Below are 27,799 nucleotides of genomic sequence, written 5' to 3' on the forward strand. Positions count from 1 at the left end.
CATACACGGTCAGTCCGACAACTCCCAGACAGTCCGGCCCAGCCCTGATCCCCCCTCCCAGTTACATGCACGGATAGTCCGACAACTCCCAGACAGTCCGGCCCAGCCCTGATCCCCCCTCCCAGTTACATACACGGACAGTCCGACAACTCCCAGACAGTCCGGCCCAGCCCTGATCCCCCCTCCCAGTTACATACACGGACAGTCCGACAACTCCCAGACAGTCCGGCCCAGCCCAGATCCCCCCTCCCAGTTACATACACGGACAGTCCGACAACTCCCAGACAGTCCGGCCCAGATCCCCCCTCCCAGTTACATACACGGACAGTCCGACAACTCCCAGACAGTCCGGCCCAGCCCTGATCCCCCCTCCCAGCTACATACACGGACAGTCCGACAACTCCCAGACAGTCCGGCCCAGATCCCCCCTCCCAGTTACATACACGGACAGTCCGACAACTCCCAGACAGTCCGGCCCAGCCCTGATCCCCCCTCCCAGTTACATACACGGACAGTCCGACAACTCCCAGACAGTCCGGCCCTGATCCCCCCTCCCAGTTACATGCACGGATAGTCCGACAACTCCCAGACAGTCCGGCCCAGCCCTGATCCCCCCTCCCAGCTACATACATGGACAGTCCGACAACTCCCAGACAGTCCGGCCCAGCCCTGATCCCCCCTCCCAGTTACATACACGGACAGTCCGACAACTCCCAGACAGTCCGGCCCAGCCCAGATCCCCCCTCCCAGTTACATACACGGACAGTCCGACAACTCCCAGACAGTCCGGCCCTGATCCCCCCTCCCAGTTACATACACGGACAGTCCGACAACTCCCAGACAGTCCGGCCTAGCCCTGATCCCCCCTCCCAGTTACATACACGGACAGTCCGACAACTCCCAGACAGTCCGGCCCTGATCCCCCCTCCCAGTTACATACACGGACAGTCCGACAACTCCCAGACAGGATTCCGGCCCAGATCCCCCCTCCCAGTTACATACACGGACAGTCCGACAACTCCCAGACAGTCGGGCCCAGCCCTGATCCCCCCTCCCAGTTACATGCACGGACAGTCCGACAACTCCCAGACAGTCCGGCCCTGATCCCCCCTCCCAGTTACATACACGGACAGTCCGACAACTCCCAGACAGTCCGGCCCAGCCCTGATCCCCCCTCCCAGTTACATACACGGACAGTCCGACAACTCCCAGACAGTCCGGCCCAGCCCAGATCCTCCCTCCCAGTTACATACACGGACAGTCCGACAACTCCCAGACAGTCCGGCCCTGATCCCCCCTCCCAGTTACATGCACGGACAGTCCGACAACTCCCAGACAGTCCGGCCCTGATCCCCCCTCCCAGTTACATGCACGGACAGTCCGACAACTCCCAGACAGGATTCCGGCCCAGCCCTGATCTCCCCTCCCAGTTACATACACGAACAGTCCGACAACTCCCAGACAGTCCGGCCCTGATCCCCCCTCCCAGTTACATGCACGGACAGTCCGACAACTCCCAGACAGTCCGGCCCTGATCCCCCCTCCCAGTTACATGCACGGACAGTCCGACAACTCCCAGACAGGATTCCGGCCCAGCCCTGATCTCCCCTCCCAGTTACATACACGAACAGTCCGACAACTCCCAGACAGTCCGGCCCTGATCCCCCCTCCCAGTTACATGCACGGACAGTCCGACAACTCCCAGACAGTCCGGCCCAGATCCCCCCTCCCAGTTACATACACGGACAGTCTGACAACTCCCAGACAGTCCGGCCCAGCCCAGATCCCCCCTCCCAGTTACATACACGGACAGTCCGACAACTCCCAGACAGTCCGGCCCAGATCCCCCCTCCCAGCTACATACACGGACAGTCCGACAACTCCCAGAGAGTCCGGCCCAGATCCCCCCTCCCAGCTACATGCACGGACAGTCCGACAACTCCCAGACAGGACTCGGGCCCAGCTTCCACCCTTCGGGCTCCGATCTGCTGTACCGACATCAAAGGTTCACTTATTATCGAAGTACGAGCAGTCCCCGGGTTACGTACGAGTTCCCTTCCTGAATCCGTCTTTAAGTCGGATTTGTACGTAAGTCAGAACAGGTACATCTGGTATTATTTAGCATCAGTTAGTCAAACGTTTGTCTTAGTATATAGTATATATTTTACCCCTCTATGCATATAAAACACTTAATAAGTGTATTCCAATAATTAAACCACTGCGTTGCTTAGTAATAATTATAGCTTTCATCGGGGCAGGGCCTTTCACATGCTCCATTATTCTCACTTTATCCGTTATCCTTTAAAATTGTTCCGATTGTTGACCAACTGTAGCCTAACGCTTTTCCAATGACCGATGGCGTTTCACCTCTTTCCAAATGCTTTATTATTTCCACTTTATTTTCAATCGCAATCGCTTCCCGTCAATGGAACAGAAACACTGCGGGCGGCGGGTCCCGACCTTCGCCGGGTCCTAAGAACCACCGCACAGAGACAGGTTAAATGGGACAAGTGGGGGCTGTGCTAGGTTTGGGTATTTGATCCTCCACAATATTCCACATGGGAATTTAAACTGGAGGTGGCAATGTTTTTTTTCACAAGGTCGAGTTGCAAGCTCGACATCAACCCGGCACGGATGATACGGGAGTCACTGGATCGAGATCAACCGGCACACGGGAGCGGCCTGTCACGGAATTGAACTTGGAAAATTCCATTCTCGAGCCCAGTGCTGATCTCACTGTGCTACCAGCCGACCAGAACGGTGGGGGGGGGGGGGGGGGGGGGAGTTTATTAAGAAAAATTTAAGCCAAATACAAAGTTACACACTCAACAGTGTCAACGGCAATGAGTTAAAATGGCGGATGGCATTCTCCTTCCTCAGTTCCTAAGTACTAGTTGTCCGTTTATTATGATGGAGGAACTCAACGGGCCGGGTAGCATCTGTAGATAATAGTAAACATCGACGTTTCAGGCTGAGACCCTTCAACAGGACTGGAAAGAAAGAGATGCCAGCGTCAGAGGTGTGGGGAGGGGAGGAAAGAGTACCAGGTGGTAGGAGGTAGGGAGAGGGAGGGGCAAAGAGATTGGTGAAAGGGATACAGGGCTGGAGAAGGGGAAATCTGATGGGAGAGGACGGAGAGCCATGGAGGAAAGGAAAGGGCGAGGAGCACCAGGGGGAGTGATGGCCAAGGAGATAAGGTGAGAGAGCAAACAGGAGATGGGGAATGGTGAAGTGGGGGGGGGGGCATTACCAGAAGTTCGAAAAATCAATGTTCATGTCATGAGGTTGGAGGCTACCCAGAAGGAATACAAGGTGTTGTTCCTCCAACCTGAGTGTGGCCTCATCACGGCAGCAGGGGAGGCCCCCTCTACTCCCACGATGAGGTCACACTCAGGTCGGAATGGGAATGGGAATGGATGGCCACCGCGAGATTACACTTTTTCTGGTGGATGGAGCGTAGGTGCTCAGCGAAGTGGTCTTCCAAGCTACCTTGGGTCTCACCGATATACAGGAGGCCACACCAGGAGCACCGGATGCAGTAGATGACCCCGCTTGCAAGGATGAGCACTGTTATGATCCCAGCCCCCTCCTTTGTGAGAATCACCAGAGCCCTAGTGAAGGGGGGGTCAATGACCCAAGGGAAGAGAGAGATACGTGCGGTGTCCCACGTTTCACGGCGAGGCAAAGCTGGCGACTGTGGTCATTGTCTCGTGGAGACACCTTTGTGAATTGGGAACTGTACTACGTGTATACCCTCAGGGCAACGTGGGTGGAGAGACGGAGAGAGATTGCATCATCCCAACCAGATTGACATCTGAGACCCCGTGAGTTCAGATAAAAGAGGGGTTGTAAAGACGGCCCCCCAGACGCATCAGAAGACACGCTAGAAATCCTGTGACAGCGTTTAATAGCGACAGCCGGTGGGGGGGGTTCGTGTGCGTCTTTTCCTTGCCTGGGATTGACGACCTCACCATGAAAGAACGGCTTTAGCTACCGGAGAGGCCACAAGTGAGCGTCCATTCCCCAATGAGGCTTCAACGAATCGAACTCCTAAAGGTTGGAAAAACCCGCCGGGTAACTGTTTCATTTAATCTCTATCTCTCTCTTTAACAAAGTGCACCAACGTGACACCACCAAAAGACGGCAGCTGGTGGAACTGCAGTGACCGCAAGAGACTTTCAGATATACAGCGGACAATATATACATTACCCCTAGACAACGATAGAGTTTATTTCTTATTGGTTATTACTATACCTGCGCTTTAGATTGAGTATTGATGACTTATGGTATCTGAATGTTTGTATTAACCTTACTTTTGTGCCCCTTTATAAATAAAAACGTTTGAAAATGGTACCATCAGACTTCAGTGGACTTCTCTATCTTTGCTGGTAAGTGATCCAGTTACGGGATACGTAACAGCACACCCTGCTGTTTCCCCTTTGTACTACCTCGATGCATTTATGTACAGAATGATCTGTCTCGATAGCACATGAAGCTTATCCACTGGACCTTGGTTCAGATGACCATTAAAACCAAATAACAGTTGCATAGATAGATAGATAGATAGATACTTTATTCATCCCCATGGGGAAATTCAACTTTTTTCCAATGTCCCATACACTTGTTGTAGCAAAACTAATTACATACAATACTTAACTCAGTAAAAAAATATGATATGCATCTAAATCACTATCTCAAAAAGCATTAATAATAGCTTTTAAAAAGTTCTTAAGTCCTGGCGGTTGAATTGTAAAGCCTAATGGCATTGGGGAGTATTGACCTCTTCATCCTGTCTGAGGAGCATTGCATCGACAGTAACCTGTCGCTGAAACTGCTTCTCTGTCTCTGGATGGTGCTATGTAGAGGATGTTCAGAGTTTTCCATAATTGACCGTAGCCTACTCAGCGCCCTTCGCTCAGCTACCGATGTTAAACTCTCCAGTACTTTGCCCACGACAGAGCCCGCCTTCCTTACCAGCTTATTAAGACGTGAGGTGTCCCTCTTCTTAATGCTTCCTCCCCAACACGCCACCACAAAGAAGAGGGCGCTCTCCACAACTGACCTATAGAACATCTTCAGCATCTCACTACAGACATTGAATGACGCCAACCTTCTAAGGAAGTACAGTCGACTCTGTGCCTTCCTGCACAAGGCATCTGTGTTGGCAGTCCAGTCTAGCTTCTCGTCTAACTGTACTCCCAGATACTTGTAGGTCTTAACCTGCTCCACACATTCTCCATTAATGATCACTGGCTCCATATGAGGCCTAGATCTCCTAAAGTCAACCACCATCTCCTTGGTCTTGGTGATATTGAGAAGCAGGTAGTTTGAGTTGCACCATATCACAAAGTCCTGTATCAGTTTCCTATACTCCTCCTCCTGTCCATTCCTGACACACCCCACTATGGCCGTGTCATCAGCGAACTTCTGCACATGGCAGGACTCCGAGTTATATTGGAAGTCTGATGTGTACAGGGTGAACAGGACCGGAGAGAGTACGGTTCCCTGCGGCGCTCCTGTGCTGCTGACCACCGTGTCAGACCTACAGTCTCCCAACCGCACATATTGAGGTCTATCTGTCAAGTAGTCCATAGACTCCGCTAGTGGAGCAGATGACGTAACAATTACAACAGAATCAACGTGCCACTCACCAGTGTTGGCTCCGCAGACCTGGACTGCTCTGCCACAAATTCCCTCTCTCGTGTTGGCCACATTTGCAGCAGAGGGTCCACCCTGTCCAGAAAGCCGACGTCAACGTCTGCGTGGGCCTCCTGGAGCTCGACCACCAGCTCGGCACTGCACTTTGTGCCCGATCTCCTCCGAGTGCCCTGGGGAGGAATCCACACACACTCAGTCACTCACCTTAATGCACTGGGCAATGAACAGCATCTCAGTACATGTGACAATCACAAACCAATTCTGAGGCTGTCTACAAGAAGGGTCAGAGCCATCTCTACTTCCTGAGGAGACTGAGGTCCTTTCACATCTGCCGGACGATGCTGAGGATGTTCTACGAGGCTGTGGTGGCCAGTGCTATCATGTTTGCTGTTGTGTGCTGGGGCAGCAGGCTGAGGGTAGCAGACACCAACAGAATCAACAAACTCATTCGTAAGGCCAGTGATGTTGTGGGGGTGGAACTGGACTCTCTGACGGTGGTGTCTGAAAAGAGGATGCTGTCCAAGTTGCATGCCATCTTGGACAATGTCTCCCATCCACTCCATAATGTACTGGTTAGACACAGGAGTACATTCAGCCAGAGACTCATTCCACCGAGATGTAACACTGAGCGGCATAGGGAGTCATTCCTGCCTGTGGCCATCAAACTTTACAACTCCTCCCTCGGAGTGTCAGACACCCTAAGCCAATAGGCTGGTCACGGACTTATTTCCACTTGGCATGATTAACTTATTATTATTTAATTAGTTATGGTTTTATATTGCTATATCTCTACACTATTCTTGGTTGGTGCGACTGTAACGAAACCCAATTTCCCTCGGGATCAATAAAGTATGTCTGTCTGTCAAAAGAACACGGCAGTGTACACAGTGAATTCCTCCTTCAATAATTATTAGGAACGAATACAGTTCTATAGTACTGCAGTGTAGTTTGTAGTGTTCCAATTTGTTCCATATTTCATTTAAATACATAATTTGTTAATCAGTTTGCATTTTTTAAAATACTTTTTAACCATTTCCATGAAATTTCAGCTAATTGGGGCAGCTGCTTAATAGGGCCAAAATATACTTATCCAGATGTGTCCCAATTAATCAGAATCCACTGTATATAAAGTCATGAGAGGCATACTACTTCTTCTAGAGCGGAGATAACTAATGCTAGAGGACATGGGATTAACGTGAGAGGGGGAAAAGTTTCAAAGAGATTTATGAGTCTTCTCGAACATGAGACCAGGGGAGGTGACAAAGCAGTTGCAATAAAAATGGTGAAGAGGCATTTAGACAGAGACCAGAAGCAGACGGGTTAAGTTTAACTTGGTATTACGATGATATAGATATTATCGGCCAAAAGGCACGGTCCTGTCGTACTGTTCTCTGTTCTATAAATGACCAGCCACAACTCCTGGAACTAGGTACTACCTCTCGCTACTGGGAACGTCTCAACATGTCACGCCGCGCTCCCTAACGACCTCCTAAAGCAATGTCTGTGGAGATATCTGTTTAGTACCATCACCTCACACATCAGTAAGATCACCTCTCCTCCTTCGGAACTCCAAAGCGTATAGACCCAATCTCATGAGGGGAAGGCAACAGATTGAACACTTCTCCGAGCCCACACGGGGCTGTTATCAGATTGCTCTATGCTGGATCTTGCTAGATGACCCTTCAGGAACCTCCAACGATCTACAGATGTACTGCTGGCATGTCCTGACTGGTTGCATCATGGTCTGCTTGACAACCTGAATGCGCAGGATCGTAAGAAGCCAGAGGGCAACATCCGTGAGAGATCCCCCCCAGCGGGGCTGTGCCGTCTTCTCACAGCTCCCACCGGGAGGTGCACAAAGCCACAGGGAGGAGTGGGCTCAGCCTGATACATCACCGGCACATCCCTCTCTCCTTCCCCACCACCGGCAACATCCATCAAAAAGGCCACCATCTGGGCTGTGCGTTCTCCTACCATCGGGCAGGATGTGCATGAGAATGTCAGCGACTGGTGGGCTGGGCCCAATACAGAAACACTCCTCACTATCGGCAGCAGGGGCAGAAACCTGAGGTCCCACACCTCCAGGTACCCTCTGTAGGTGCTAAATGTTCACAGTACTCAAGGTGAGGCCTCACCAGTGCCTTATAAAGCCTCAGCATCACATCCCTGCTCTTGTATTCCACACCTCTTGAAATGAATGTTAACATGGCATTTGCCTTCCTCACCACTGACTCTTCCTGCACAAGGACTCCCAAGTCCCTTTGCTTCTCAGATTCTTGGACTTTCTCCTCGTTTAGAAAATAGTCCACACATTTACTTCTACGAAAGTGCATGACCATGCATTTTCCAACATTGTATTTCATTTGGCACTTTCTTGCCCATACTCCTAATCTGTCTAAGTCCTTCTGCAGCCTACCTGTTTCCTCAACACTACCTGCCCCTCCTCCAATCTTCATATCATCTGCAAACTTGGCAACAAAGCCATCTAATTCTGTCACCCAAATTATTGATATACAGCATAAAAAGAAGAGGTCCCAACACCAGCCCCTGTGGAACACCACTAGTCACTGACAGCCAACCAGAAAAGGATCCTTTTATTCCCACTCACTGCCTCTTACCAATCAGCCAATGCTCTAACCATGTTAGTAACTTTCCTGTAATACCTTGGGCTCTTAGCTTGGTAAGCAACACCTTGTCAAAGGCCTTCTGAAAGTCCAAATACACAACATCCACTGCATCCCCTTGATCTATCCTACCTGTAATCTCCTCAAAGAATTCCAGCAGGTTTGTCAGCCAAGATTTTCCCTGAAGGAAACTGTGCTGACTTTGTTCTATCTTGTCCTGTGTCACCAAGTGCACAATAACCTGATCTTTAACAATAGACCAACATCTTCCCAAGCACTGAGGTCAGGTTAACTGGTCTATAATTTCCTTTCTGCTGCCTTCCTCCTTTCTTAGAGTGGAGTGACATTTGTAATTTTCCAGTCCTCTGGAACCATGCCAGAGTCCAACGATTTTTATTACTGACACCATCACAATCTCTAACGCTGCCTCTTTCAGAACCCCAGGGTGCAGTTCATCTGGTCCGGGTGACTTATGTACCCTTAGGACTTTCAGCTTTCTGAGCACCTTCTCCATTGCAATAGTAACTTCTCTTCCCTCACACCCTCAACATCCGGCACACTGCTAGTATCTTCCACAGGGAAGACTGGCACCAGATACTCATTTAGTTCATCTGCCATCTCCTTGTCCTCTGATATCACTTCTCCGGCCTTGTTTTCTAGAGGTCCTATACCCACTCTCATCTCTCTATTTTCCCCGCATACTTAAAAAAGCTTTTACTATCCACTTTGATATTGTTTGCTAGCTTGTTTTCATATTTCATCTTTTCCCTCCAAATGATTCTTTTAGTTTTTAAAAGCTTTCTAATCCTCTGTCTTTGCTTTGTTGTGTGCCCCTCCTTTGCTTTTACATTCGCTTTGATTTCCCTGAGCGTCTGTGCAGGCTCGTCCTTGTGCATATGCCATCACCTCGACTCAGCTTCCCTTCGGGAGGGCGTCACTGGCGAGCCCCTGTTGTCCTTACCTTGCCTTCCGCGTTGCACGTCTGTCTGTAGTGGACCTGAGCACAGGGGCAGGCACTGGATTCACCGGACACTGGGGGCGACTTCCTGAAGATCAGCAGCTGCGTAGGGAGAAACAGCAAGAAGCTGGAGAGGGTTTACTGCTTCACTGGCCCGGATGGAGTGTATTCAGGTTCGTCCTGCATCTAGACATTGTAGGCTCTCCCGACCCTTCGAGCCTCCCCGCCTGGCCTATCACAGGACAATTAACAATGACCAATTAACCTACTAACCGGTATGTCTTTGGACTGTGGGCAAAACCAGAGCACCCATGAGGTCACGGGGAGAACGTACAAACTCCTTGCAGAGGACGTCAGGAACACACTCAATGTTTTAGGAACACCTTCTTCCCCTCTGACATCATCAGATTTCTGAACGGACAATGAACCCATGAACACTACCTCACTGAGGATCCCATGCTTTCCTGGCATCTATACGGGACTCTAGCCAGATACAGGCATTGATTTTAACTGATGGTTCGATGACAAACTCTTCAATCCCTGATGAACGTTGGCTGAAATCAATACCTGTGCCTGGCTGGAAGCCCAAGAAGAGTTTAATTGACTACCTCACTATTTCCCCTCAATAACTTGCAGTTCCCTGGCCGTGACCGCCTCACTTTCACCATGGACCCTTTACACCACTATCCCCCATAAAGGCAGCCTTAAAGCTCTCTGCTTGTTTCTTGACAACAGTCCTGACCAGATCCCCTCCACTACCACCCTCCTGACCAGTTCCCCTCCACTACCCTCCTGACCAGTTCCCCTCCACTACCCTCCTGACCAGATCCCTCCACTACCCTCCTGACCAGATCCCTCCACCACCCTCCTGACCAGATCCCTCCACTACCCTCCTGACCAGATCCCCTCCACTACCCTCCTGACCAGATCCCCTCCACTACCACCCTCCTGACCAGATCCCTCCACTACCACCCTCCTGACCAGATCCCTCCACTACCACCCTCCTGACCAGTTCCCCTCCACTACCACCCTCCTGACCAGTTCCCCTCCACTACCACCCTGACCAGTTCCCCTCCACTACCCTCCTGACCAGATCCCTCCACCACTCTCCCGACCAGATCCCTCCACCACCACCCTCCCGACCAGATCCCTCCACCGCCCTCCCGACCAGATCCCTCCACCGCCCTCCTGACCAGATCCCCTCCACCACCCTCCTGACCAGATCCCCTCCACCACCCTCCTGACCAGATCCCTCCACCACCCTCCTGACCAGATCCCTCCACTACCCTCCTGGCCAGTTTCCCTCCACCACCCTCCTGACCAGATCCCTCCACCACCCTCCTGACCAGAACCCTCCACCCTCCTCCTGACCAGATCCCTCCACCACCACCCTCCTGACCAGAACCCTCCACCCTCCTCCTGACCAGATCCCTCCACCACCCTCCTGACCAGATCCACTCCACCACCCTCCTGACCAGATCCCTCCACCCTCCTCCTGACCAGATCCACTCCACCACCCTCCTGACCAGATCCCTCCACCACCCTCCTGACCAGATCCCTCCACCACCCTCCTGACCAGATCCCTCCACCACCCTCCTGGCCAGTTCCCTCCACTACCCTCCTGGCCAGTTCCCTCCACCACCACCCTCAGTAAAATCTCCAGCGGACCCACACACTTGGTGCAAATCCAAGGGGCTGCCATGGGCATTGGCTACTTAGAACACTTTGAGCTCCGAGCCTTTCCTGGCAACGCTCCCCAACTCTTCCTCCGCTGCAATCATGTGCTTCATGCATCCATCCTCAATTTCATCAACTTCCACCTCTCCCATTTCCGACACCTCCCTTTCCTTTCCCCGATCTCTCTGCTTCCACCTCTGGAGACAAAACGTCGACAGACATCTTTTATAAACCTACAAATTCCCACGGCTATCTTTATGACAGCTCTTCCTACTCATCTCCTGAAAAATGCTATTACCCTTTCTCAGCTCCTTTGACCCTGCCACGTTTGTTCCCAGGATGCAGCTTTCCTTGGACATCAGAGGGGTCCTCCTCCTTCAAAGGACAGGGTTTCTCTTCCTCCACCATGGATGCTGCATCTCCTCCATTTCCCAGATACCCACACTCACCACCTTGACCACACCTACCACTCTAACACATCAATCTCTGCAGCTCCTTCAAAAGGATCCCATCCCCAAACACTCCTCCGCCCACACTCTCTGCCTTCCACTGAGATCACCTCCTCTGAGAGTCCCCGCTCACGAATCTCCCTCCCGGCACAAATCCTTGCAAGTGATGGAAACGCTCAGGGTGGAGGAGCAACTCCTTACTTCCCGACTAAGTAGCCCGCAGCCTGATGGCATGAGCATCGACTTCTCCTTCTGGTGATGTTTTTCCCTTCTCCCTTCCTTCTCACCTCCCCCAGTGCCCTCTTTCGTCCCTTCTTCCCATGCTTCACTCTCCTCTGGACAGATTCTGTCTTCTCCATCCACCATGCTTCATGCCTCCTCCCCCACTCACCTACCACCCTCCCGCTTGTCCTCCCCCACTCACCTACCACCCTCCCGCTTGTCCTCCCCACCCCCACCCCCCCCGCCACACTTCCTTATTCTGGCTCCTTGCCCCTTGGTGAGGAGCCTTGGACTGAAACATCTGGCATGTACCTCTTGTCCTCCCCCCCCATGGGGGATCTGGTGCTTTCCCAGTGCCATTACAAACCCAGGACGGCACAGCGCCTCCGCTTCCTGAGAACTTTGTGAAGATTCGGCATGACATCTAAAACTTTGACTAACTTCGATAGAAGTGTGGTGGAGACCGGCTGCGTCTCAGCCTGGTATGGAAACATTGATATCCTTGAACAGAAAATCCTACAAAAGGCAGTGGGAACGGCCCAGTCCATCACGGGTAAAGCACTCCCCACCATTCAGCACATCTACACAAAGCACTGCCACAGGAAAGCAGCATCCATCATCAGGGACCCCACCACCCAGGACATGCTCTCTTCTCACTGCTGCCATCGGGAAGGAGGTACAGGAGCCTCAGGTCCCACACCACCAGGTTCAGGAACAGTTATTACCCTCAACCATCAGGCTCCTGAACCAGTGAGGATAACCTCAACTCTGAACTGATTCCATCGGGAAGGAGGTACAGGAGCCTCAGGTCCCACACCACCAGGTTCAGGAACAGTTATTACCCCTCAACCATCAGGCTGCTGAACCAGTGAGGATAACCTCAACTCTGAACTGATTCCATCGGGAAGGAGGTACAGGAGCCTCAGGTCCCACACCACCAGGTTCAGCAACAGTTATTACCCCTCAACCATCAGGCTCCTGAACCAGTGAGGATAACCTCAACTCTGAACTGATTCCATCAGGAAGGAGGTACAGGAGCCTCAGGTCCCACACCACCAGGTTCAGGAACAGTTATTACCCCTCAACCATCAGGCTCCTGAACCAGTGAGGATAACCTCAACTCTGAACTGATTCCACAACCTATAGACTCATTTTCAAGGACTCTAAGACTCACGTTCTCAGCATTATTTATTTATTTAATTATTTGTTTTGTATTTGCGCAGTTTGTATTTGAAAATTAGTTACTTGTCTTTTGTTGTGAGTGGTTTTTCACTGATTCTATTGTTTCTACTGTGAATGCCTGCAAGAAAATGAATCTCAGGGTCGCCTGTGGTGCCATCGATGTGCGTTTTGAAGACAGTGCGCATCGCAGACACAGTACGCTGGTGACCGAGGGAGGCCCTGTCCTGGATGGTGTTGAGATTCCTGAGCTCTACTCCCCCAGGCGAGTGGGGAAGTGTCCCATCACATTGCTGGCCTGAGTGAGCCCACAGTACCCAGGGTGATCAGACTCTCTAAGGGTGCATTGCTGACTTTCAGTTCGTTTCTCCTGTGAACGCGGCTTATCCGATGCTGTGTGTTCGAGTGAGTTTGTCATTGCACCTGTCCCTGTGCACGTTCCAGATGCTGCTCCCTTGTAGATGTGCCAGTGTGACATACGGGGGGACGATGGGACTGCTCACCTCTGTGTACTCGGCCCTGTGCTGCGTCCCGGCAGGCCACAGGCTCTCCAGGATCTCCATTGCGCCGAAGCACGCGTCTGCGCACAAGAGCTGCACGCCTCTGCCTGCCTTCTGTTCACAAGCCAGCTGCACCGCACTGCCGATCAGCCTGGAATCGGACACAAAGGAAACCGTCACGTACAACAACAACAAAGGGTTAAACATTGCTAATGGCACACGCTGGCCACATACCGGGCCAGGGCCGCTGAGACGAAGATGTGCGCATTCAAAACCACGCACAAAGAGAGCAGCCTCCCATGCTCAGCAGGCCCAATCGATTCACCACACTTCCAAAATGGGTCCGATACAGTCCCAAAACATGAACATTCGTCAGGGACGCAAAAATAACTGCGTTTTATTCAGCAGGGATCCGAGGGGGGAGCTGTGTCAGCGTTAAGGACCTGCCAGAAAGAGCAGGCAGAGTCTTGAAGACAAATCTGGTCCAGCACGTGACTGAGGACATCAGACAAGGTGGAAGACGGGATTAATAGAGAAGGTTGCCTCTGCCTACCATAGATCTGAGTGGCAGGGTAAATCGCAATCAGGTTTGACAATGTCAAACTTGTGGCTCTGCTAAAACGTGACATTAATATGAATTGCAAAGGAATAATGAGACAGTGTGAACAGACAATTCAGAAACCTGATGGCGGAGGGGAAGAGACAAGGTTAAGGAGGGAGAAAGATAAAGTCATTTTAAACATCTCATCATATTAAAGTTCAAAGCAGGTTTATTACTAAAGTAACGTACTTAACCCTAATTGTTTTCACAGAAGAACAAAGAATCACAATAGAATCACTGAAAAACTACACACAAAGACGGACAAAAAACGAATGTGCAAAACTGGTCAAACTGTGCAAACTCCAAAAACAAACACAAACAAGAAACTGAAAAGTCATAAAGACACATTGTTCTTCTTTCTCTCCATAATACACACTCACTCTCGAGCTCATGTTCCCAGTAGTGTTTATTCTATAATACACACTCACTCTCGAGCTCATGTTCCCAGTAGTGTTTATTCTATAATACACACTCACTCTCGAGCTCATGTTCCCAAGAGTGTTTATTCTATAATACACACTCACTCTTGAGCACATGTTCCCAGTAGTGTTTATTCTATAATACACACTCACTCTCGAGCTCATGTTCCCAGTAGTGTTTATTCTATAATACACACTCACTCTCGAGCTCATGTTCCCAGTAGTGTTTATTCTATAATACACACTCACTCTCGAGCTCATGTTCCCAGTAGTGTTTATTCTATAATACACACTCACTCTCGAGCTCATGTTCCCAGTAGTGTTTATTCTATAATACACACTCACTCTCGAGCTCATGTTCCCAGTAGTGTTTATTCTATAATACACACTCACTCTCGAGCTCATGTTCCCAGTAGTGTTTATTCTATAATACACACTCACTCTCGAGCTCATGTTCCCAGTAGTGTTTATTCTATAATACACACTCACTCTCGAGCTCATGTTCCCAGTAGTGTTTATTCTATAATACACACTCACTCTCGAGCTCTTGTTCCCGATAGTGTTTATGCTATGTGGCCTTGTAAAAAAAAACAGACGAATGCAAGTTTGCCACTCGATGCGCCCCAAGGCTAAACACTACTGGGAACATGAGCTCGAGAGTGAGTGTGCATTAAAGAATAAACACTACTGGGAACGTGAACTCGAGAGTGAGTGTGTATTATAGAATAAACGCTACTGAGAATGTGAGGATTAGATTGCATCATTAAGGACTACAGGGAGTGAGTGTGTATTATAAAATAACGGAGGAATGAGTGGACGAACCAGGAATGAAGGATGTCGGATTAGAGTGTGTTACTGAAGACTACAGGGAGTGAGTGACACAGACAGAGGAAAATTTCAGTTGGAAGAATTGACTGAATAGTCTGATTTGCTTTCTCCATAGCAAAGTATACTGAAGACTCATTTGACAGGGGGTGTAAAATGGAACGGGTCATCCTCGTCATCATGACCTTCCATATTAACAATAGGTACATTTAACATCAGAGAAATGCATACAACGTACAGCTGGAAAGTCTTTTTCTTTGCAAACATCCACAAAATAGTGGAGTGCCCCAGAGAATGACTGAGAGTTAGTTAGGACCCCAAAGCTCCCCTCCCATGCAGAAGCAGCAGCAAAGCACGACACCGGCCATCATGAGTGTCCTCAGCAAATTCTTCTACAGAAGTGGTTTGCTATTGCTTTCTGGGCAGCGTCTTTACAAGACGGGTGACCCCATCATTATCAGAGACTGTCTGTCTGGCATCAGTGGTCACATAACCAGGACTTGTGATCTGCACCGGCTGCTCGTACGACCGTCCACCACCTGCTCCCACGGCTTCACCTCACCCTGATCGGGGGCTAAGCAGGAGCTACACCTTGCCCAAGGGTGACCTGCAGGCCAGCGGAGGGAAGGAGCCCCTCACACCTCCTTTGGTAGAGACGTATCCCCACCCCGCCACCCAAACGGTCGGGGTATCAAAAGCAGGAGAGCAGAGGTTTGAGGTGAGAGGAAGGAGTTTTTTATTTACTCAGGGAGAGGCTGATATCTGGCACGTGCTGACAGAGGAATTGGTGTATTCCGATACAATCACCATGTTTAAGGGGTATTTAGGGATACACTTGTACAGAGGGATAAGGTCCTAATGGGAGTAAATGGAACTAGTGTAGTCGGAAACGGAGGTTAGCATGACCAGGTGGGGCCGAATGGCCGGTTTCTGTGCTGTACCATTCCAGGACTGTACCTGATGTTACTCCGCGGACAGGCCTTCTCAAACTGCCTCCTCGTGTGGGTGAAGTCGCGGCCTCCGAAGATGGCGTCCTTGAAGTACATCAGTTCGGTGAAGTAGTGGCGGGCGGCAGCGGGCAGGGTGGCCGACGGCTTGCATTCCAGGTGCAGCAGCGTGGCCGTGACTCCGCCGAAGGTCAGCTTCAGCAACAGCTCGGTCTTCACGCTGTCCAGTGACGGGGGCTGCTGGGACCTGCCTGAGGAGGGAACGGGCAGCAGGGTTAAGGATGCGGGGAGAGTCGGCACGCACTCCATCATCTCCGCCCGTCTGTGAGCACACAAATACCGGCGTTACAGTCTCCCCCCACTTTCTAGCGCATCCTCTGACAACAACCACTCTTTCTACGTCAGAAAAAGGGCTGAGCATCAGGCGTTGGCTCGTTTTAAGGAAGAGGGAGGGGAGGGGACGGTTCACACATTCCTGTTTACATCAGGAGCTTCAGATTCCTGGGACTGAAATCACCAACAGCCTGTCTTGGTCCAACCACAATGGCACCACAGCCAGAGCTCCCTGGTGCTCCTGCCTCCTCAGGAATTGGGCACGCCCTTGGCGACCCTGACTACGGTAATTATTTTATCCACACGCCAGAGGGCATTACAGCTCGGTACAGTAACTGCTCTCCGAGAATGCAGGGAACCACGGAGAGCTGTGTACACAGTACGTCACAGAAACCAGCCTCCCCTCCACCGACTGTCTCACTGCCTCAGTAAAGTAGTCACCCCCCACCCCAGACACTCTCAGCCCCCACCCCAGACACTCTCAGCCCCCACCCCAGACACTCTCACCCCCCACCCCAGACACTCACAGCCCCCACCCCAGACACTCTCTCTCCCCAACCCCAGACACTCTCTCTCCCATCCCCAGACCCTCTCACCCCCCACCCCAGACACTCTCTCTCCCCTCCCCAGACACTCTCTGTCCCCACCCCAGACACTCTCACCCCCCACCCCAGACACTCTCACCCCCCACCCCAGACACTCTCTCTCCCCACCCCAGACACTCTCACCCCCCACCACAGACACTCTCTCTCCCCACCCCAGACACTCTCACCCCCCACCCCAGACACTCTCAGCCCCCACCCCAGACACTCTCACCCCCCTCCCCAGACACTCACAGCCCCCTCCCCAGACACTCTCACCCCCCACCCCAGACACTCTCTCTCCCCTCCCCAGACATTCTCAGCCCCCACCCCAGACACTCTCAGCCCCCACCCCAGACACTCTCACCCCCCTCCCCAGACACTCTCACCCCCCTCCCCAGACACTCACAGCCCCCACCACAGACACTCTCAGCCCCCTCCCCAGACACTCTCACCCCCCACCCCAGACACTCTCTCTCCCCTCCCCAGACATTCTCTCCCCCCCATGCCAGACACTCTCTCTCCCCTCACCAGACACTCTCTCTCCCCACCACAGACACTCTCACCCCCCACCCCAGACACTCTCTCTCCCCACCCCAGACACTCTCTCTCCCCTCCCCAGACACTCTCACCCCCAACCCCAGACACTCTCTCTCCCATCCCCAGACACTCTCTCCCCCCACCCCAGACACTCTCTCCCCCCACCCCAGACACTCTCTCTCCCCACCCCAGACACTCTCTCTCCCCACCCCAGACACTCTCACCCCCCACACCAGACACTCTCTCTCCCCACCCCAGACACTCTCACCCCCCACCCCAGACACTCTCACCACCCTCCCCAGACACTCTCACCCCCCTCCCCAGACACTCTCACCCCCCACCCCAGACACTCTCAGCCCCCACCCCAGACACTCTCTCTCCCCACCCCAGACACTCTCTCTCCCCTCCCCAGACACTCTCACTCCCCACACCAGACACTCTCTCTCCCCACCCCAGACACTCTCTCTCCCCTCCCCAGACACTCTCTCTCCCAACCCCAGACACTCTCTCTCCCCACCCCAGACACTCTCTCTCCCAACCCCAGACACTCTCAGCCCCCACCCCAGACACTCTCACCCCCCACCCCAGACACTCTCTCTCCCCACCCCAGACACTCTCAGCCCCCACCCCAGACACTCTCACCCCCCACCCCAGACACTCTCTCTCCCCACCCCAGACACTCTCTCTCCCCTCCCCAGACACTCTCACCCCCCACCCCAGACACTCTCACCCCCCACCCCAGACACTCTCTCTCCCCACACCAGACACTCTCAGCCCCCACCCCAGACACTCTCAGCCCCCACCCCAGACACTCACAGCCCCCTCCCCAGACACTCTCACCCCCACCCCAGACACACTCTCTCCCCTCCCCAGACATTCTCTGCCCCGCCAGACACTCTCTCTCCCCTCACCAGACACTCTCTCTCCCCACCCCAGACACTCACAGCCCCCACCCCAGACACTCTCACCCCCCACCCCAGACACTCTCTCTCCCCTCCCCAGACACTCTCTCCCCCCACCCCAGACACTCACCCCCCACCCCAGACACTCTCTCTCCCCTCCCCACTCTCACCCCCCCACCCCAGACACTCTCTCTCCCCTCCCCAGACACTCTCTCTCCCCACCCCAGACACTCTCACCCCCCACCCCAGACACTCTCACCCCCCTCCCCAGACACTCTCTCTCCCCTCCCCACTCTCTCCCCCCACCCCAGACACTCTCTCTCCCCTCCCCAGAAACTCTCTCCCCACCCCAGACACTCTCACCTCCCACCCCAGACACTCTCTCTCCCCTCCCCAGACACTCTCACCCCCCACCCAAGACACTCTCTCTTCCCTCCCCAGACACTCTCACCCCCCACCCCAGACACTCTCTCTCCCCACCACAGACACTCTCACCCCCCACCCCAGACACTCTCGCTTCCCTCCCCAGACACTCTCACCTCCCACCCCAGACACTCTCTCTCCCCTCCCCAGACACTCTCTCTCCCCTCCCCAGACACTCTCACCTCCCACCCCAGACACTCTCTCTCCCCACCCCAGACACTCTCTCTCCCCTCCCCAGACACTCTCACCCCCCACCCCAGACACTCTCTCACCCCACCCCAGACACTCTCTCTCCCCTCCCCAGACAATCTCTCCCCTCCCCAGACACTCTCACCCCCCACCCGACACTCTCTCTCCCCTCCCCAGACACTCTCACCCCCCACCCCAGACACTCTCACCCCCCACCCCAGACACTCTCACCACCCACCCCAGACACTCTCACCCCCCACCCCAGACACTCTCACCCCCCACCCCAGACACTCTCACCCCCCACCCCAGACACGCTCAGCCCCCACCCCAGACACTCTCACCCCCCACCCCAGACACTCTCTCTCCCCTCCCCAGACACTCTCTCTCCCCACCCCAGACACTCTCACCCCCCACCCCAGACACTCTCTCTCCCCACCCCAGACACTCTCTCTCCCCTCCCCAGACACTCTCACCCCCCACCCCAGACACTCTCTCTCCCCTCCCCAGACACTCTCACCCCCCACCCCAGACACGCTCAGCCCCCACCCCAGACACTCTCTCTCCCCACCCCAGACACTCTCACCCCCCCACCCCAGACACTCTCTCTCCCCACCCCAGACACTCTCTCTCCCCACCCCAGACACTCTCACCCCCCACCCCAGACACTCTCTCTCCCCACCCCAGACACTCTCTCCCCCCACCCCAGACACTCTCTCCCCACCCCAGACACTCTCTCCCCACCCCAGACACTCTCACCCCCCACCCCAGACACTCTCTCCCCTCCCCAGACACTCTCACCCCCCACCCCAGACACTCTCACCCCCCACCCGACACTCTCTCTCCCCTCCCCAGACACTCTCACCCCCCACCCCAGACACTCTCTCTCCCATCCCCAGACACTCTCACCCCCCACCCCAGACACTCTCACCCCCACCCCAGACACTCTCAGCCCCCACCCCAGACACTCTCTCTCCCCACCCCAGACACACTCTCTCCCCTCACCCCAGACACTCTCTCCCCCCTCCCCAGACACTCTCACCCCCCTCCCCAGACACTCTCTCTCCCCTCCCCAGACACTCTCACCCCCCACCCCAGACACTCTCACCCCCACCCCAGACACTCTCACCCCCCACCCCAGACACTCTCAGCCCCCACCCCAGACACTCTCTCTCCCCACCCCAGACACACTCTCTCCCCTCACCCCAGACACTCTCTCCCCCCTCCCCAGACACTCTCACCCCCCACCCCAGACACTCTCTCCCCACCCCAGACAATCTCTCTCCCCACCCCAGACACTCTCTCTCCCCACCCCAGACACTCTCTCCCCCCACCCCAGACACTCTCTCCCCTCCCCAGACACTCTCACCCCCCACCCCAGACTCTCTCACACCCCACCCCAGACACTCTCACACCCCACCCCAGACACTCTCACCCCCCACCCCAGACACTCTCACCCCCCACCCCAGACACTCTCTCTCCCCTCCCCAGACACTCTCACCCCCCACCCCAGACACTCTCTCCCCACCCCAGACACTCTCTCTCCCCACCCCAGACACTCTCTCTCCCCACCCCAGACACTCTCTCCCCCCACCCCAGACACTCTCTCCCCTCCCCAGACACTCTCACCCCCCTCCCCAGACACTCTCACCCCCCACCCCAGACACTCTCTCTCCCCACCCCAGACACTCACCCCCCACCCCAGACACTCTCTCTCCCCTCCCCAGACACTCTCACCCCCCACCCCAGACACTCTCTCTCCCCACCCCAGACACTCTCACCCCCAGTCAGGTTAAATGATCAGTGTACACTGCCCCGTCACTCGGGCAGCGGGTTCCAGTCAGGTTAAATGGTCAGTGTACACTGCCCCGTCACTAGGGCAGCGGGGTCCAGTCAGGTTAAATGGTCAGTGTACACTGCCCCGTCACTCGGGCAGCGGGGTCCAGTCAGGTTAAATGGTCAGTGTACACTGCCCCGTCACTCGGGCAGCGGGGTCCAGTCAGGTTAAATGGTCAGTGTACACTGCCCCGTCACTCGGGCAGCGGGGTCCAGTCAGGTTAAATGGTCAGTGTACACTGCCCCGTCACTAGGGCAGCGGGGTCCAGTCAGGTTAAATGGTCAGTGTACACTTCCCCGTCACTAGGGCAGCGGGGTCCAGTCAGGTTAAATGGTCAGTGTTCACTGCCCCGTCACTCGGGCAGCGGGGTCCAGTCAGGTTAAATGGTCAGTGTACACTGCCCCGTCACTAGGGTAGCGGGGTCCAGTCAGGTTAAATGGTCAGTGTACACTGCCCCGTCACTAGGGCAGCGTGGTCCTGTCAGGTTAAATGGTCAGTGTACAATGCCCCGTCACTCGGGCAGCGGGGTCCAGTCAGGTTAAATGGTCAGTGTACACTGCCCCGTCACTAGGGCAGCGGGGTCCGGTCAGGTTAAATGGTCAGTGTACACTGCCCCGTGACTAGGGCAGCCGGGTCCTGTCAGGTTAAATGGTCAGTGTACACTGCCCCGTCACTAGGGCAGCGGGGTCCAGTCAGGTTAAATGGTCAGTGTACACTGCCCCGTCACTCGGGCAGCGGGGTCCAGTCAGGTTAAATGGTCAGTGTACACTGCCCCGTCACTCGGGCAGCGGGGTCCAGTCAGGTTAAATGGTCAGTGTACACTGCCCCGTCACTCGGGCAGCGGGGTCCGGTCAGGTTAAATGGTCAGTGTACACTGCCCCGTGACTCGGGCAGCGGGGTCCGGTCAGGTTAAATGGTCAGTGTACACTGCCCCGTCACTCGGGCAGCGGGGTCCAGTCAGGTTAAATGGTCAGTGTACACTGCCCCGTCACTCGGGCAGCGGGGTCCGGTCAGGTTAAATGGTCAGTGTACACTGCCCCGTCACTAGGGCAGCGGGGTCCGGTCAGGTTAAATGGTCAGTGTACACTGCCCCGTCACTCGGGCAGCGGGGTCCGGTCAGGTTAAATGGTCAGTGTACACTGCCCCGTCACTAGGGCAGCGGGGTCCAGTCAGGTTAAATGGTCAGTGTACACTGCCCCGTCACTAGGGCAGCGGGGTCCAGTCAGGTTAAATGGTCAGTGTACACTGCCCCGTCACTCGGGCAGCGGGGTCCAGTCAGGTTAAATGGTCAGTGTACACTGCCCCGTCACTAGGGCAGCGTGGTCCTGTCAGGTTAAATGGTCAGTGTACACTGCCCCGTCACTCGGGCAGCGGGGTCCGGTCAGGTTAAATGGTCAGTGTACACTGCCCCGTCAGTAGGGCAGCGGGGTCCGGTCAGGTTAAATGGTCAGTGTACACTGCCCCGTCACTCGGGCAGCGGGGTCCGGTCAGGTTAAATGGTCAGTGTACACTGCCCCGTCACTCGGGCAGCGGGGTCCGGTCAGGTTAAATGGTCAGTGTACACTGCCCCGTCACTCGGGCAGCGGGGTCCGGTCAGGTTAAATGGTCAGTGTACACTGCCCCGTCACTAGGGCAGCGGGGTCCAGTCAGGTTAAATGGTCAGTGTACACTGCCCCGTCACTAGGGCAGCGGGGTCCAGTCAGGTTAAATGGTCAGTGTACAATGCCCCTTCACTAGGGCAGCGGGGTCCAGTCAGGTTAAATGGTCAGTGTACACTGCCCCGTCACTAGGGCAGCGCGGCTCGAAGGGCCGTCAGGGCCGACCCCGCGTGGCACGTCGAAAGATGAATAATTCAGAACTATGTTCATCCCTGCCTGCACCAGTCCAAGCTGAATGAAGACAAGGAAGGGCTTCCCCCGCCCACCGGTCACAGGGACGGCCAGGACAATGGCCCCAGCTCTTGCTCACCTTGCTGTCTGCTCGCGCTCTGTAAACTGGGGAGAGCGGAGGGAAAGAGGCTGCCCCCGCTCCGGCGCGGTGAACCTGTCAGCAGCTGAAGGGAGACAGAAGAGAAGCTCGTTAATGTAACAGCCCTCGGCAAAATGCCCCCACATCAGACAGGAGGTACAGGGCCTGAAGACACACGCTCTACTTGCCCTCCCCCATCGCAGCTCCCTCACTGTTTCTGCACAACACCTTTCTTTTTGATGTACACAGAGTGGCCACTCTGTTAGGAACCGGAGTGGAACCGGAGTGGCCTCTGCTGCTGTAGCCCGACGTGTTGCGTGTTCAGAGATGTTCTGCCGACCACTGTTGTAACGTGTGGTTATCTGACTCTCTGTCAGCGTGAACCAGTCTGGCCATTCTCCTCTGACCTCTCTCATTAACGAGGTGTTTTCACCCACAGAACTGCCACTCGTGGATTTTTGTTTTTGTTTTCCCACACCATTCCCTGTAAACTCTAGAGCAGGCAATCCCAGCCTGGGGTCTATGGACCCCTTGATTAACGACAGGGGTACATGACATTAAAAAAGTCGGGAACCCCTGCTCTGTGCGAAGAACCCAGATCAGCCATTTCTGAGAAGCTCGAAACCATCCTGCCTGGCACCAACAATCACCCCACGGTAAAGTCTGAGAAGCTCGAAACCATCCTGCCTGGCACCATCACCCCACGGTAAAGTCTGAGAAGCTCGAAACCATCCTGTCTGGCACCATCACCCCACGGTAAAATCTGAGACGCTCAAAACCATCCTGCCTGGCACCATCACCCCACGGTAAAGTCTGAGAAGCTCGAAACGATCCTGCCTGGCACCATCACCCCACGGTAAAGTCTGAGAAGTTCAAAACGATCCTGCCTGGCACCATCACCCCACGGTAAAGTCTGAGAAGTTCAAAACGATCCTGCCTGGCACCATCACCCCACGGTAAAGTCTGAGAAGCTCGAAACCATCCTGCCTGGCACCAACAATCACCCCACGGTAAAGTCTGAGAAGCTCGAAACCATCCTGTCTGGCACCATCACCCCACGGTAAAGTCTGAGAAGCTCGAAACGATCCTGCCTGGCACCATCACCTCACGGTAAAGTCTGAGAAGTTCAAAACGATCCTGCCTGGCACCATCACCCCACGGTAAAGTCTGAGAAGCTCGAAACCATCCTGCCTGGCACCAACAATCACCCCACGGTAAAGTCTGAGAAGCTCGAAACCATCCTGCCTGGCACCAACAATCACCCCACGGTAAAGTCTGAGACGCTCGAAACCATCCTGCCTGGCACCATCACCCCACGGTAAAGTCTGAGAAGCTCGAAACGATCCTGCCTGGCACCATCACCCCACGGTAAAGTCTGAGACGCTCGAAACCATCCTGCCTGGCACCATCACCCCACGGTAAAGTCTGAGAAGCTCGAAACCATCCTGCCTGGCACCAACAATCACCCCACGGTAAAGTCTGAGAAGCTTGAAACTATCCTGCCTGGCACCATCACCCCACAGTAAAGTCTGAGAAGCTCGAAACGATCCTGCATGGCACCATCACCCCACGGTAAAATCTGAGAAGCTCGAAACGATCCTGCCTGGCACCAACAATCACCCCACAGTAAAGTCTGAGAAGCTCGAAACCATCCTGTCTGGCACCATCACCCCACGGTAAAGTCACTGACATCACACTCCGTCGCCATTCTGATGCTTGGTCTGAACAACTCAACCTCTTGACCACGTCTGCCTGCTTTTGTGCATTGAGTTGCTGCCACGTGATTGGCTGATTGAATGTCTATAGACAGACAGGTGTAAAACTATAAAGTGGTTACTGAGTGTATATCTATCATAACATAGTATTTTGTGTCTTGCACTGTACTGCTGCCACGAAACATCTCATTTTCTCGACCTATACCAGTGATAATTAAATCTAATTCTGCCTACCCTTCCCCTTGCCTGCTGCTCAGCATTTCATCACACTGCGCCATGACAGCGTCTGTGCTTCCGAAGTGCTTTAAGAAACACTCCCCCGTCACCGTTTCTCAGCTGTCGGACGCTGGGAGGGAATGGGGACCGTGTCGGGAAGGAGGGGCGCCGGAGAGGGAATCAGCACAGCAGAAGGCAACACTGGGCAAAAAGCAGGCAACCGTATTCTACAAAAAGTAGTGGATACGGCCCAGTCCATCACGGGTAAAGCCTCCCCACCACTGAGCACATCTACACGGTACACCATCACAGGAAAACAGCTTCCACCATCACGGACCCCAACACCCAGGACATCCTCTCTTCTCACTGCTGCCATTGGGAAGGAGGTACAGGAGCCTCAGGTCCCACACCACCAGGTTCAGGAACAGTTATTACCCCTCAACCATCAGGCCCCTGAACCAGTGAGGATAACCTCAACTCTGAACTGATTCCATCGGGAAGGAGGTACAGGAGCCTCAGGTCCCACACCACCAGGTTCAGGAACAGTTATTACCCCTCAACCATCAGGCTCCTGAACCAGTGAGGATAACCTCAACTCTGAACTGATTCCATCAGGAAGGAGGTACAGGAGTCTCAGGTCCCACACCACCAGGTTCAGGAACAGTTATTACCCCTCAACCATCAGGCTCCTGAACCAGTGAGGATAACCTCAACTCTGAACTGATTCCATCGGGAAGGAGGTACAGGAGCCTCAGGCCCACACCTCTAGGTTCAGGGACAGTTATTACCCCTCAACCATCAGGCTCCTGAACCAGTGAGGATAACCTCAACTCTGAACTGATTCCATCGGGAAGGAGGTACAGGAGCCTCAGGACCCACACCACCAGGTTCAGGAACAGTTATTACCCCTCAACCATCAGGCTCCTGAACCAATGAGGGTAACCTCACTCAACTTCACTTCCCCTATCATTGAAATGTTCCCACTCGCTGTCTAGGACTGTTCATCTCATGTTTTTGATATTCATTGCTTATTTTTTAATAGTATTTCTTTCTGTTTGTTGTCTTCTGCACACTCGTTGAGTGCCCAGGTGGTGCAGACTTCCATTGATTCTTATTATTATTCTATTATGGATTTATTGAGTATTCCCGCAAGAAAGTGAATCTCAGGGTTGTTTATGGTGACATACAGTGGCATGCAAAGGTTTGGTCACCCCTGGTCAAAATTTCTGTTGCTGTGAATAGTTAAGTGAGTAAAAGATGAACTGATCTCCAAAAGTCATAAAGTTAACGATGAAACCATTCTTTTCAACATTTTAAACAGCATTAGTGTATTATTTTTGTTCTGTGCAATTTTAGAGTGTAAAAAAGGAAAGGAGCACCATGCAAAAGTTTGGGCACCCCAAGAGATTTGAGCTCTCAGATAACTTTTACCAAGGTCTCAGACCTTAATTAGCTTGTTAGGGCTATGGCTTGTTCAGTCATTGTTAGGAAAGGCCAGGTGATGCAAATTTCAAAGCTTTATAAATACCCTGACTCCTCAGACCTTGTCCCAACAATCAGCAGCCATGGGCTCCTCTAAGCAGCTGCCTAGCACATTGAAAATTAAAATAAATGATGTCCACAAAGCAGGAAAAGGCTATAAAATAGCAAAGCGTTTTCAGGTAGCCATTTCCTCAGTTCGTAATGTAATTAAGAAATGGCAGTTAACAGGAATGGTGGAGGTCAAGTTGAGGTCTGGAAGACCAAGGAAACTTTCCGAGAGAACTGCTCACAGGATTGCTAGAAAGGTAAATCAAAATCCCCATTGGACCTGAGGAGGGCTAAGGCACCGGTGACCCGTTTCCATCCAAGGGGTCAGTGTGGACATGGTGGAGGATTACAAATACCTGGGGATACGAATTGACAATAAACTGGACTGGTCAAAGAACACTGAGGCTGTCTACAAGAAGGGTCAGAGCTGTCTCTACTTCCTGAGGAGACTGAGGTCCTTTAACATCTGCCGGACAATGCTGAGGATGTTCTACAAGTCTGTGGTGGCCAATGCTATCATGTTTGCTGTTGTGATGAAAAGAGGATGGCTTCTACAACAGGATAATGATCCTAAACACACCTCAAAATCCACAATGGACTCCTCAAGAGGCGCAAGCTGAAGGTTTTGCCATGGCCCTCAGACCCCCGAACTAAACATCATCAAGAGTCTGTGGAGAGACCTCAAAAGAGCTGTGATGCAAGATGGCCCAAGAATCTCACAGAACTAGATGCCTTTTGCAAGGAAGAATGGGCAAAAATTCCCCAAACAAGAATTGAAAGACTCTTAGCTGGCTACAGAAACCATTTACCAGCTGTGATACTTGCCAAAGGGGGTGTTACTAAGCACTGACCATGCAGGGTGCCCAAACTTTGCTTTAGGCCCTTTTCCTTTTTTGTTATTTTGAAACTGTAAAAATGGGAATTAAAGAAGTAATTTTGCTTAAAATATTAAAGAGATGTGCCATCTTTAACTTTATGCCTTTTGGAAATCAGATCATCTTTTACTCGCTTAGCTATTCACAGTAACAGAAATTTTGACCAGCAGTGCCCAAACTTTTGCATGCCACTGTACTGTATATGTACTTTGATAATAAAGTTTACTTTGAACTTTGAAATTGAGCTCGCATCCACCACTTTCGTTGGCAGCTCATCCATACACTCACCCCTTAAATATTGCACCATTCACACTTAACCCATGATCTCAGTGGAAAAAGCCTGCTTACATTTGCCTTATGTATACCCCTCATAATTTTGTATACCCCTGCTAAATCTCCCCTCAATCTTCTACACTCTACAGAATAAAGTTCTAACCTATTCAACCTTTCCTCCCTGTAACATCCTTGTAAATTTGTCTGCATTAAATTCCATTTGCCAGTTTTCAGCCCATTTTCCCAGCTAGTTCAGTTCCCACTGCAAGCTCTGATAGCCCTCACCCCCAGTCTTGGGGACATCTGCAAACTTGCTGATCCAGCTTACCACATTATCATCCAGATCACTGATATAGATGAC

At 53.1% G+C, this 27,799-nt stretch overlaps 1 protein-coding gene across 1 annotated transcript in view; it reads right to left on the reverse strand.

Annotated features, from left to right (window-relative positions):
- The window catches only part of LOC140717863 (autophagy-related protein 2 homolog A-like), a 319,916-nt gene that overhangs the window by 218,226 nt on the left and 73,891 nt on the right, over positions 1–27,799 (reverse strand). Inside the window, 5 exon segments of the mRNA XM_073031584.1 lie at positions 5,652–5,828; positions 9,244–9,342; positions 13,271–13,418; positions 16,070–16,310; positions 22,830–22,974. Of these exon segments, the coding sequence (XP_072887685.1) occupies positions 5,652–5,828; positions 9,244–9,342; positions 13,271–13,418; positions 16,070–16,310; positions 22,830–22,974 (810 nt within the window).

Source organism: Hemitrygon akajei, chromosome 28 (assembly GCF_048418815.1).
Source record: "Hemitrygon akajei chromosome 28, sHemAka1.3, whole genome shotgun sequence".
NCBI classification, from domain to species: Eukaryota; Metazoa; Chordata; class Chondrichthyes; order Myliobatiformes; family Dasyatidae; genus Hemitrygon; species Hemitrygon akajei.